At 41.3% G+C, this 13,485-nt stretch overlaps 1 protein-coding gene across 5 annotated transcripts in view; it reads left to right on the top strand.

Moving 5' to 3' along the window:
• Positions 1 to 10,837, top strand: part of HPS1 (HPS1 biogenesis of lysosomal organelles complex 3 subunit 1) — a 363,492-nt gene extending 352,655 nt beyond the window's left edge. For all 5 annotated transcript variants that reach the window (XM_053692561.1, XM_053692560.1, XM_053692559.1 and 2 more), the window contains 2 exons: positions 8,046 to 8,128; positions 9,079 to 10,837. In XM_053692561.1, the coding sequence (XP_053548536.1) occupies positions 8,046 to 8,128; positions 9,079 to 9,241 (246 nt within the window). In that variant the 3' untranslated portion in view covers positions 9,242 to 10,837. The remainder of the gene's footprint in view (positions 1 to 8,045; positions 8,129 to 9,078) is intronic.
• Positions 10,838 to 13,485: the final 2,648 nt, after the last annotated feature.

The raw sequence follows: 13,485 nt of genomic DNA, 5'->3' as shown, positions 1-13,485 counted from the left end.
TTTCGTCAAACATCTGCTTTGTTTGTTGTCTACTCTGGACAGAGGAGAGGTCATAAGGCTTCGGCAACCTCTCTTTCCTTTTGGCTAAAAAGCATAATCCGCTTAGCTTATGAGACTGCTGGCCAGCAGCCTCCAGAAAGGATTACAGCTCATACTACTAGAGCTGTGGCTTCCACATGGGCCTTTAAAAATGATGCTTCTGTTGAACAGATCTGCAAGGCGGCGACTTGGTCTTCGCTTCATACTTTTGCTTCTTCGGAGGCTATTTTTCGGAGAAAGGTTTTACAGGCAGTGGTACCTTCCGTTTAAGTACCTGCCTTGTCCCTCCCTTCATCCGTGTACTTTAGCTTTGGTATTGGTATCCCACAAGTAATGGATGATCCGTGGACAGGATACACCTTACAAGAGAAAACATAATTTATGCTTACCTGATAAATTTATTTCTCTTGTGGTGTATCCAGTCCACGGCCCGCCCTGTCATTTTAAGGCAGGTATTTTTTAATTTTAAACTACAGTCACCACTGCACCCTATGGTATCTCCTTTCTCTGTTTGTTTTCGGTCGAATGACTGGAGTTGGCAGTTAGGGGAGGAGCTATATAGACAGCTCTGCTGTGGGTGTCCTCTTGCAACTTCCTGTTGGGAATGAGAATATCCCACAAGTAATGGATGATCCGTGGACTGGATACACCACAAGAGAAATAAATTTATCAGGTAAGCATAAATTATGTTTTTACCTCACAATTTCTTCAGCTCACCAGAGTAAGTGCTGTGTAAACAGTTATACTTCAGCTGCTGCCCAGCTGCAAGTTGAATAAACAAAACAATAGCCAATTAGCATCAGCAGTGCTGAGGTAATGCTTTGCCTTTGCTGTGATCTCATGAGATTTTCATAGAACTTATTTAAACTGAATAGGGAAATAACATGACTGTGCCTGCTCATGACAGATGCACACTACCTAGCTTGTCCTGGGACAAGTACCTTGACTGGCTGCTTAAAGGGACACTGAACCCAAATTTTTTCTTCCGTTATTCAGAAAGAGCATGCAATTTTAAGCAACTTTCGAATTTACTGCTACTATCAAATTTTCTTCGTTCTCTTTGTATCTTTATTTGAAAAGCAAGAATGTAATTTTAGATGCCGGCCCATTTTTTGTGAACTACCTGGGTTGTCCTTGCTGGTTGGACAGCACCAATAAACAAGTGCTCTCCAGGGTCCTGAACCAACAATTGTCTGGCTCCTTTGCTTAGATGCCTTCTTTTTCAAATAAAGATAGCAACATAACTCAGAAAAATTGATAATAGGAGTAAATTCGAAAGTTGCTTAAAATTGCATGCTCTATCTGAATCACAAAAGAAAACATTTGGGTTCAGTGCCCCTTTAAAGCCTCTTTGCAGTGAGAATACTTAGGACATTTTGAGGTAAAAACAGAATTTATGCTTACCTGATAAATTACTTTCTCCAACGGTGTGTCCGGTCCACGGCGTCATCCTTACTTGTGGGAATATCTCTTCCCCAACAGGAAATGGCAAAGAGTCCCAGCAAAGCTGGCCATATAGTCCCTCCTAGGCTCCGCCCACCCCAGTCATTCGACCGACGGACAGGAGGAAAAAATAGGAGAAACCATAGGGTGTCGTGGTGACTGTAGTTAGAGAAAATAATTAATCGGACCTGATTAGAAAACCAGGGCGGGCCGTGGACCGGACACACCGTTGGAGAAAGTAATTTATCAGGTAAGCATAAATTCTGTTTTCTCCAACATTGGTGTGTCCGGTCCACGGCGTCATCCTTACTTGTGGGAACCAATACCAAAGCTTTAGGACACGGAAGAAGGGAGGGAGCAAATCAGGTCACCTAAACGGAAGGCACCACGGCTTGCAAAACCTTTCTCCCAAAAATAGCCTCCGAAGAAGCAAAAGTATCAAATTTGTAAAATTTGGCAAAAGTGTGCAGTGAAGACCAAGTCGCTGCCTTACATATCTGATCAACAGAAGCCTCGTTCTTGAAGGCCCATGTGGAAGCTACAGCCCTAGTGGAGTGAGCTGTGATTCTTTCAGGAGGCTGCCGTCCGGCAGTCTCATAAGCCAATCGGATGATGCTTTTAAGCCAAAAGGAAAGAGAGGTAGAAGTTGCTTTTTGACCTATCCTTTTACCAGAATAGACGACAAACAGAGAAGAAGTTTGTCTGAACTCTTTTGTAGCTGCTAAGTAGAATTTTAGAGCACGGACTACATCTAAATTGTGTAGCAAACGTTCCTTCTTTGAAACTGGATTCGGGCACAAAGAAGGTACAACTATCTCCTGATTAATATTTTTGTTGGAAACAACCTTTGGTAGAAAACCAGGCTTAGTACGCAGAACAACCTTATCTGAATGGAACACCAGATAGGGTGGAGTACACTGTAGAGCAGATAACTCAGAAACTCTTCTAGCAGAAGAAATAGCAACCAAAAACAAAACTTTCCAAGATAACAACTTAATATCTATGGAATGTAAAGGTTCAAACGGAACCCCTTGAAGAACTGAAAGAACTAGATTTAAACTCCAGGGAGGAGTCAAAGGTCTGTAAACAGGCTTGATCCTAACCAAAGCCTGAACAAATGCTTGAACATCTGGCACAACTGCCAGTCTTTTGTGTAGTAGGACAGATAAAGCAGAAATCTGTCCCTTTAGAGAACTCGCAGATAATCCTTTATCCAAACCTTCTTGTAGAAAGGAAAGAATCCTAGGAATCTTTATCTTATTCCAGGGGAATCCCTTGGATTCACACCAGCAGATATATCTTTTCCATATCTTATGGTAAATCTTTCTAGTTACCGGTTTTCTGGCTTGAACCAGGGTATCTATCACGGAATCTGAAAACCCACGCTTTGATAGAATCAAGCGTTCAATCTCCAAGCCGTCAGCTGGAGGGAGACCAGATTTGGATGTTCGAATGGACCCTGAACAAGAAGGTCCTGTCTCAAAGGTAGCTTCCATGGTGGAACCGATGACATATTCACCAGATCTGCATACCAAGTCCTGCGTGGCCACGCAGGAGCTATCAAGATCACTGAGGCCCTCTCCTGTTTGATCCTGGCTACCAGCCTGGGAATGAGAGGAAACGGTGGAAACACATAAGCTAGGTTGAAGGTCCAAGGCGCTACTAGTGCATCCACTAGAGTCGCCTTGGGATCCCTGGATCTGGACCCGTAGCAAGGAACCTTGAAGTTCTGACGAGACGCCATCAGGTCCATATCTGGAATGCCCCATAGTTGCGTCAACTGGGCAAAGATCTCCGGGTGGAGTTCCCACTCCCCCGGATGGAATGTCTGACGACTCAAATAATCCACTTCCCAGTTTTCCACACCTGGAATGTGGATTGCAGATAGGTGGCAGGAGTGATTCTCCGCCCATTGTATTATTTTGGTCACTTCTTTCATCGCCAGGGAACTCCTTGTTCCCCCCTGATGTTTGAGATACGCAACAGTCGTCATGTTGTCTGATTGGAATCTTATGAATCTGGCCTTTGCTAGCTGAGGCCAAGCCCTGAGAGCATTGAATATCGCTCTTAGTTCCAGAATGTTTATCGGGAGAAGAGACTCTTCCCGAGACCACAGTCCCTGAGCTTTCAGGGATTCCCAGACCGCGCCCCAGCCCACTAAGCTGGCGTCGGTCGTGACGATGACCCACTCTGGACTGCGGAAGCTCATTCCCTGGGATAGGTGATCCTGGGTTAGCCACCAACGGAGTGAGTCTCTGGTCTTCTGATCTACTTGAATCACTGGAGACAAGTATGTATAGTCCCCATTCCACTGTTTCAGCATGCACAGTTGTAATGGTCTTAGATGAATTCGCGCAAAAGGAACTATGTCCATTGCTGCAACCATCAATCCTACTACTTCCATGCACTGAGCTACGGAAGGACGAGGAATAGAATGAAGAACTTGACAAGCATTTAGAAGTTTTGACTTTCTGACTTCTGTCAAGAAAATCCTCATTTCTAAGGAATCTATTATTGTTCCCAAGAAGGGAACTCTTGTCGACGGAGACAGGGAACTTTTTTCTATGTTCACCTTCCATCCGTGAGATCTGAGAAAGGCTAGAACGATGTCTGAGTGAACCTTTGCCTTTGAAAGAGACGACGCTTGTACTAGAATGTCGTCCAAGTACGGTACTACTGCAATGCCCCTTGGTCTTAGAACCGCTAGAAGGGATCCGAGTACCTTTGTGAAAATCCTTGGAGCAGTGGCTAACCCGAATGGGAGGGCCACAAACTGGTAATGTTTGTCCAGAAAGGCGAACCTTAGGAACTGATGATGTTCTTTGTGGATAGGGATATGTAGATACGCATCCTTTAGATCCACGGTAGTCATAAATTGACCTTCCTGAATTGTGGGTAGAATCGTTCGAATGGTTTCCATCTTGAACGATGGTACTCTGAGAAATTTGTTTAGGATCTTTAAATCCAGGATTGGTCTGAAAGTTCCCTCTTTTTTGGGAACTACAAACAGATTTGAGTAAAATCCCATTCCTTGTTCCGCCGTTGGAACTGGGTGTATCACTCCCACTTTAACAGGTCTTCTACACAATGTAAGAATGCCTGTCTCTTTATTTGGTTTGAGGATAAGTGAGACATGTGGAACCTTCCCCTTGGGGGTAGTTCCTTGAATTCCAGAAGATAACCCTGAGAAACTATTTCTAGCGTCCAGGGATCCTGAACATCTCTTGCCCAAGCCTGAGCAAAGAGAGAGAGTTTGCCCCCCACTAGATCCGGTCCCGGATCGGGGGCTACTCCTTCATGCTGTTTTGTTAGCAGCGGCAGGCTTCTTGGCCTGCTTACCCTTGTTCCAGCCTTGCATCGACTGGTTTGGTCTGTGAGGTATTACCCTCTTGCTTAGAGGATGCAGAATTAGAGCCCGGTCCGTTCCTGAAATTACGAAAGGAATGAAAATTAGACTTAATCTTGGCTTTGAAAGGCCTATCTTGTGGGAGGGCGTGGCCCTTTCCCCCAGTGATGTCTGAGATAATCTCTTTCAATTCTGGCCCAAAGAGAGTTTTACCCTTGAAGGGGATATTAAGTAATTTTGTCTTGGATGATACATCCGCTGACCAAGACTTTAGCCAAAGCGCTCTGCGCGCCACAATTGCAAACCCTGAATTTTTCGCTGCTAATCTAGTTATTTGCAAAGCGGCATCTAAAATAAAAGAGTTAGCCAACTTAAGTGCGTGAACTCTGTCCATAACCTCCTCATATGGAGTCTCTCTACTGAGCGACTTTTCTAGTTCCTCGAACCAGAACCACGCTGCTGTAGTGACAGAAACAATGCACAAAATGGGTTGAAGAAGGTAACCTTGCTGTATAAAAATCTTTTTAAACAAACCCTCCAATTTTTTATCCATAGGATCTTTGAAAGCACAATTATCCTCGATAGGAATAGTAGTGCGCTTGTTTAGAGTAGAAACTGCCCCCTCGACCTTAGGGACTGTCTGCCATAAGTCCTTTCTGGGGTCGACCATAGGAAATAATTTCTTAAATATAGGAGGGGGAACAAAAGGTATGCCGGGCTTCTCCCATTCCTTATTCACTATGTCCGCCACCCGCTTGGGTATAGGAAAAGCGTCGGGGTGCACCGGAACCTCTAGGAACTTGTCCATCTTGCATAATTTTTCTGGAATGACCAGGTTGTCACAATCATCCAGAGTAGATAGCACCTCCTTAAGCAGTGCGCGGAGATGTTCTAATTTAAATTTAAATGTCACAACATCAGGTTCAGCCTGTTGGGAAATTTTTCCTGAATCTGAAATTTCCCCATCTGACAAAACCTCCCTCATGGCCCCTTCAGATTGGTGTGAGGGTACGACAGAATAATTATCATCAGCGCCCTCCTGCTCTTCAGTGTTTAAAACAGAGCAATCGCGCTTTCTCTGATATGCAGGCATTTTGGATAAAATATTTGCTATGGAGTTATCCATTACAGCCGTCAATTGTTGCATGGTAATAAGCATTGGCGCGCTAGAAGTACTAGGGGCCTCCTGCGTGGGCAAAACTGGTGTAGACACAGAAGGAGATGATGTCGAACCATGTCTACTCCCTTCATCTGATGAATCATCTTGGGCAACTTCATTATCTGTGACAGTACTGTCCTTACTTGTTTTGGACGCTTTGGCACAATTATCACATAATTTAGAAGGGGGGGACACATTGACTTTCATACATATAGAACATAGCTTATCTGAAGGCACAGACATGTTAAACAGGCTTAAACTTGTCAGTAAAACACAAAAAAACGTTTTAAAACAAAACCGTTACTGTCTCTTTAAATTTTAAACAGAGCACACTTTATTACTGAATATGTGAAAAAATATGAAGGAATCGTTCAAAATTTACCAAAATTTCACCACAGTGTCTTAAAGCATTAAAAGTATTGCACACCAATTTTCAGAGCTTTAACCCTTAAAATAACAAAACCGGAGCCGGTTACAGTTTTAACCCCTCTACAGTCCCAGCTACAGCCTTTGCTGCGACTCTACCAAGCCCAGAGGGGAATACGATACCAAATGACGCCTTCTAGGAACTTTTCCAACTATTTTCAGGTCCTCACACATGCATCTGCATGTCTTGCTCTCAAAAACAACTGTGCAGTAATGGCGCGAAAATGAGGCTCAGCCTACAACTGGGAAGGCCCTTCCTGACTGGAAAAAGTGTCTAACATAGTGCCTGACGTTAAAAAACGTTCCCCAAGTTTATAAATGTGAAATACCAGCATAAAAATGTATAAAATGCCCAAATAAAGCAATCGATTTTGCCCATAAAAGTGTCTACCAGTTTTATAGCCCATATTAAGCCCTTTATTCTGCTTGAGACTAAGAAAATGGCTTACCGGGGAAATGACAGCCTTCCAGCATTACACAGTCTTGTTAGAAATATGGCTAGTCATACCTTAAGCAGAAAAGTCTGCTAACTGTTTCCCCCAACTGAAGTTACTTCATCTCAACAGTCCTATGGGGAAACAGCAAAGGATTTTAGTTACTGTCTGCTAAAATCATCTTCCTCTCACAAACAGAATTCTTCATCTCTTTCTGTTTCAGAGTAAATAGTACATACCAGCACTATTTTAAAATAACAAACTCTTGATAGTAGAATAAAAAACTACAACTAAACACCACATACTCTTAACCATCTCCGTGGAGATGTTGCCTGTGCAACGGCAAAGAGAATGACTGGGGTGGGCGGAGCCTAGGAGGGACTATATGGCCAGCTTTGCTGGGACTCTTTGCCATTTCCTGTTGGGGAAGAGAAATTCCCACAAGTAAGGATGACGCCGTGGACCGGACACACCAATGTTGGAGAAATATCTTTCTTTTTTACATAGAGATGTTCAGGTGATATTTTCTGGTCAGCTTTTTACAGCTATGCTGCATCACTTTCAAGTGTTTCAACATTTGGGTATCATGTTTAAATAGGGTTCTTTTATATCCATGGTAGAAAGTTTGTCTTTTATTGTTTTTATACTTAAAGGGACACTAAAGCCACATTTTTTCTATTATGATTCAGGTAGAGAATACAATTTCCAATGACATTACATTTTACTTCTATTGTCTAATTTGCTTCATTCTTTAGATATCCTTTGTTGTAGAAATAGCAATGCACATGGGTGAGCCAATCACATGAGACATCTACGTGCAGCCACCAATCAGCAGATACTAAGCCTATCTAAATATGCCTTTCAGCAAAGGATATCAAGCGAATGAAGCAAATTTGATAATAGAAGTAAATTAGGAAGTTGTTTATAATTGCATGTTCTTTCTAAATCATAAAAAGAAAAAATGTGGGTTTCATGTCCCTTTAAAAATGGCTGCCATTGTTATGACAGCACAAAAATATAACATTTTATATTACCTATTTTTTTAATGTTTTCCTTCATTGATTTTCATCTAAAAATAAGAACAGTGCAGGATTTTATCATTTCCCATACTGTACATTGTGAAACCGCTAAATTACAAGGTTTAAAATATTCCAAGCAAGATTAAATAAATGTTACATCTGTTTTTTACAATAACCAGGGTGACAAACTTGATGTCATTGAGGTGCCTGTTTTAGGAGACGATTCTGCTCCTGTAGGAATGCTAGCTGGTGAATATTACAGGTAATTATGTAATATATTTATTTATATAATCTATTTTGTACCATACGTGTTGCTATGATGCTGTATCATTTTATAGATATGTATCTCCCTTCAGTGTTATTTTTGGTTATATATTTTTGTTATACATATAATGGGACATGGAAGTCAAAATTATACTTTCATGATTCATAAAGAGCGTACATTTTAAATAAAAATAAATGTATGTATATATCTATATCAGATTTACCTCTTTCACTGAGTATCCATTGTTAAAACTTTCCCTCTTTGCATGAGAGCATATTAAGGTAGTCTCAGGAGTGTACATGTGTCTTGACAACTATGCAGCATTGATGTCTGCAACATTGTTTGTAACAAGGTTATAAATATAGGGCTTAAGGCTCATGCACACGCATGAGACTACCTCTTACAGATATTGTTTATACATAGAAAAAAAAATACAGAATGATGTGACTTTAGTGATATAGTTCCCTTTCTTTCCTACATGATTTTGCCCCTTTAATCCTTTTGTGACTGATTTCATTTGTCTACATTGGAACAACGTTCCGATGTAAACAAATGAAAATCTCGTGATCGTACATGCGATCGTGAGATTTCAATGAGGGGATTGGGTCAGGTGGGCGAGGCTACAACGCTAGGCACGCCCACCATGTCCCGATCCCATTCTGGAAGCGCTGTTGGCTTCAGTACAACAAACGGCTAGGACGTTCCATTCCGTTCTAACGGGGCTAAAGCGCAGCGCAGTTTAGGACGGCATGGAACATCCTAACATTAGGAAAAGGTTAAACCACTAAGTACATTTTATAAGAATAGTATTAAGGATATACCATGCCCCCCTGCAGTGTAACTTAAGTTCCAAAATGGCAGCACCCATAATTAGAGGGAGGTTTATGAAATCTATTAAGTGTTTATATAAATCAAGCTAATTTTGTTTCCATTTACATCACTTCCAGGAAACTGCTGCGCTATTACAGCATCAATCAACAGGTAGAGATAATAAAGTGCTACGAACTGCTGACAATTCACCTGGGTGTCATTCCTCCGGAGTTTGTGATACAGCAGTGTCATAACCTCGCCCGCAAGCTTTGGGAACCTTCTAGAATCCCTATCCTATAGTGAGGAAGAGCAAAGAGAAAACTCTGATCAAGTTCTACTCCAGGAGCCACAGAATAGTTTTTAGATTGCACCCTGTTATGGCTGTCGTTCTTTCCACACCTTGACTGAATGGAGGATAATCGTGAACGCCTTTTCACATTAAAGGGACATGGATATCAAAATTAGACTTTGATGGTTCGGATTAGAACAAATAATTTTAAAAACTTCCCAGTTTACCTCTGTTATCATATTTATGTCTTTTTCTTGGTCTTGATTGAAACTTGGTCCCTTTCCATGAGCTTGTACTGTGGTATATGTGCATGTGTCTTCAGCACTGTGTGGCAGCAGTGTGTTTAGCAGTGTTATACAGGTAGCATGTTGAGGGAGCTAATGCTGTATAGCTAGAAGCACTGTTTAATATAGAAACACAAATGGACACAAACTGTGCATTTGTCTTTTGGATAGGAGACATACAGCGTGTGCAAGTAGTAGTAAGTGAAGGCTTCACTGTCTGCTGTTGCTTAAGCTCCCTTAAGTTATTTGTCCCCTTGGTTATTTGAATAACATTGCTGCACATCCTGTCGTATACAGTGCTCAAGCACATGCATGCTCCTGAGCCTACTTCAGTATACATAGTAATACTCAAAAATAGTTAAAGTAAAAGCACCAACCTTTAGCATCCTTTCAAGTGTGCACGCAATTTACAGGGCTCTACTACCTCTAAATATAGATATAGTTTGCAATAAAGTCCAACACCACTCATATACAAGTACCCCAACTGGATCTCTTTTATTGTGGAGAATCACAAATGCGATATTTTGGGCTATACACAGCCCTTACTACAAAGAATGTATTTACACAATAGACTTTAAAAAGTCTCATAAGTGCTCCCACCTAATTACATACAGCTGTTCACAGCTAAACACAGTTAGCTACCTACTGACCCCTAGTGGATAGCTTCAAGTTAATTCTCAAATACATTGTAAAAATTAACTTCTAGTGGTCAGATAGAGATACTACAGCAAATATACCTATATCCAAAGTCCATGGTTTAGGTAAACCTACAATTCAACCAATATACATTTCTTGAAATAACATTAAAATAGATAAACATTCTTATTACACATATATACAATATATTATAAACACAATTAGAAATCAAAATCGTTTTTTCAGACCATTAGAGTATAATGTGCATAGATTTTTAATCTACCATACCTCCCTTCTTTTTAGGAGAATCTCCTTATCGACACCCCTCTTTTGCTTTGGTATGTGGTTTATTATTTTAAACCGTAGTCGACTAACTGAATGATTAAAGTCAGTGAAATGTTTGGATACATGTTGAAACATATCCTTACCCCCTAATGGCAGATTTATGTTATTTTATTCTTTCATGTACAGTTTCACCAACATACCCCAAACCACATGGGCATGTTAACAAATATATTGTAAAACACGTATTACAAGTGATTCCTGCCTCTATTACTGTGTTCAATAAAAGTAAAGTTGCTATCTAATGAAAATGTATATACACTCTTAGAAAACTGAATTTTTATTAGAATTGAAAACTAAATTCTGTTACATGATGCACATTTCAATAAAAAAAAACATATTGTATATTTTCAGCAATTACTTTCATTATTTTCCAAAAATGTATTCATCAATTCTAGCACAGGTAGGTTTAGGGCTGAGTCAGGTTGATCTAGGGACAGAGCCTGGGAAATGGGAAGTCTGAGGTATGGTTGGGTGTCATAAGTTTTTTTTCTAAACTTCTTACTCCAGTAATATAAACATGTCTCATCTGGGGACTTTTAATAAGATGGACCCAGCCTAAATGTGTGAATAGGTATGTACGTTTGTGTGCATGTATGTGTGTGTTTGTCTATGTATATGTGTGTGTATGTATCTATCCGTGTGTTTGTGTGTGTATATATGTATTTATATATATATATATATATATATGTATATGTGTGTGTGTGTGTGTAGTAAATATTTCTTTCCTAAGATATGGTGAGTCCACAACATCATCAATTACTGTTGAAAATACCACTCCTGGCCAGCAGGAGGAGGCAAAGAGCACCACAGCAAAACTTTTAAGTGTCACTCCCCTACCCATAACCCCAGTCATTCTCTTTGCCTCTGTCAATGGAGGAGGTGAAGTTCTGGTGTCTGAAGAAAATTGGATTTCTTTTGCTACAAGCAAGTTTTTTGGGTCTAGCTGTCCTCCACGTTAGTCTCTTCAGTAGGGCAGTGGTGGCTTTAAAGCAGTTAGGAACTTGTGAGGTGGGCCTCACTGCGTTTTCCTAGCCAGTTGCTGCCCTAGTTTAGAAAGCCAGAGTAGGCTTACTCTGTTCTTTCTTCTTTCCACCGCTCTCTGTAAGTAGTGGCATCCTTTCATACTGTGTAAGCTGTCCTCCTGCCGGACAGCTAGAAGCGCAGGTAAGTGCCTTTTGTCTTCTGGGGCTAGGAGGCTGGCACTGAAGGGGTTATGGAAAAGACTCTAAAATCTGCATTGGTTTTTATGGGACACACAAATCCTTAATGGAGGATTGGTTTGGCAGTGAGCAGGCAATTTATGGTATGTGACTGGGGAGACTTAAGGGGTTAACCTCTTCCATGGTCAGGAAGGGGTTAACCTCTTCCATGGTCAGGAAGGGGTTAACCCTCTTTAGTGGCTGAAACGTTAAGGCGTTATTATCCCCTATGGTGGTTATTTTATGGCAAATTGTTAATTAGCTTTAATTATATTTTCTGGGAGTTTTTTTGGCGGTACATTTTTCACTCTGTGTTAAACACACGTCCAATCTTGTTTTCATTTTGACTAACTTTGTCTGCCCTGAAGCGTGCGTAATAATTGTTGCGCAGCTTCTTGTTGCGGTCACGTGTCCTGATTCCCGCTTCAGTCTGTCTGAGCTGTGGAAGCGGCTGGGAGCAACTGTGAGACCAGTTGGGTCTGGATGTCCTCCTTGTTGGTTGAGAATATTGGAGGGGGCAGGTAGGCACCTCAGTGTAAGCTGAGGTGTAGAGGCTCATTTATAGAGACGTTTTTAAAGTGAAAGTAATCGATTAGTTAGCACAAGCAGGAACTCTCCTGAGTGTATTGGGGACTTTTTGCTCTAAGCAGAGGGTGCGGGTTGCCTGTGTAAAAAGTTTTCCCGCTCTACTGATTTCTTAAAGAGACAGTATTAAAATGTATTTTTTTTTTTCTGTCTTGTTTATTTTTTGCCAATTTCTTTCCTAAACATGGAAGAGGAATCTGTTCCCTTGAACATGTGTCTATTTTGTTTAGATAATCAATGTGTACCTCCCTTGCAATTTTGTTCCTCGTATAGAGAGGACTCTAAAGCATAAAGATAAACTCTTTGTTTCTGAGCCAACCGTCTCTCAGGACGAGGCTGTTCACGCAATGCCACAACCTTCTCCTCAAATGTACCAAGCCTTAATGGCGTCACTTGCAGTGCCCTGCAGTTCCTCTAAATCTCCTGGAGGAGTTTATTTGCCTGCAGAAATTGCTGCCCAGATATCTTCAGCGGTATCTGAGGCCTTATCTGCCATTCCTATACGAAGTGGAAAACGCAAGAGAAACATTAAAGGATCAGATGTTAAAGTTTCTGCTCCTACCTCTGCTACTCAGATAGCCCTCTCTCATAAGTCTGAGGAGGAAGAAATGTCAGTAGCCTCTGAGTGTGAAATCTCAGATTCGGACAGTATAATTCCTTCATCTGATGCTGAAGTAGTATCCTTCAGATTTAAGCTTGAACACCTTTGTGTACTGTTAAAGGAGGTTTTAGTTACTTTTGACGATTCCGACCCACCTGTCGTTGTCAACCTTAAGAAATCAAGTAAACTTAATAAATACTTTGATGTTCCTTCCTCAGTGAAAGTGTTTCCTGTTCCAAACTGTGCATCGGAGATTGCGCTTGAATGGGAGAAGCATGGGATTCCATTTTTCCCGTCTCCTGTTTTTCAAAAGATGTTTCCTGTTACTGACTCCATTAAAGACGCATGGCGTACGGTGCCTATGGAAGAAGGGGCCATCTCTACTCTGGCTAAGAGGACTACTATTTCTATAGAGGATAGCTGTTCTTTTAAAGATCCTATGGACAAAAAGCTGGAGGTTTATTTGAAGATGTATGTTCATCAAGGCCTTTAGTGGCAACAGGCAGTTGTCATCTATCTCGAGGAACATGCTTCCGGAGACCCTCCTGGGTCATTGTAACCAAGGACGCCAACCTGCTGGGCTGGGGGGCAGTCTGGGACACGTT

Source organism: Bombina bombina, chromosome 9, assembly GCF_027579735.1.
Source record: "Bombina bombina isolate aBomBom1 chromosome 9, aBomBom1.pri, whole genome shotgun sequence".
Lineage (NCBI taxonomy): Eukaryota > Metazoa > Chordata > Amphibia > Anura > Bombinatoridae > Bombina > Bombina bombina.
The sequence above is the reverse complement of the archived record's forward strand: the minus strand, read 5'-3'. Positions and strand labels throughout refer to the sequence as shown.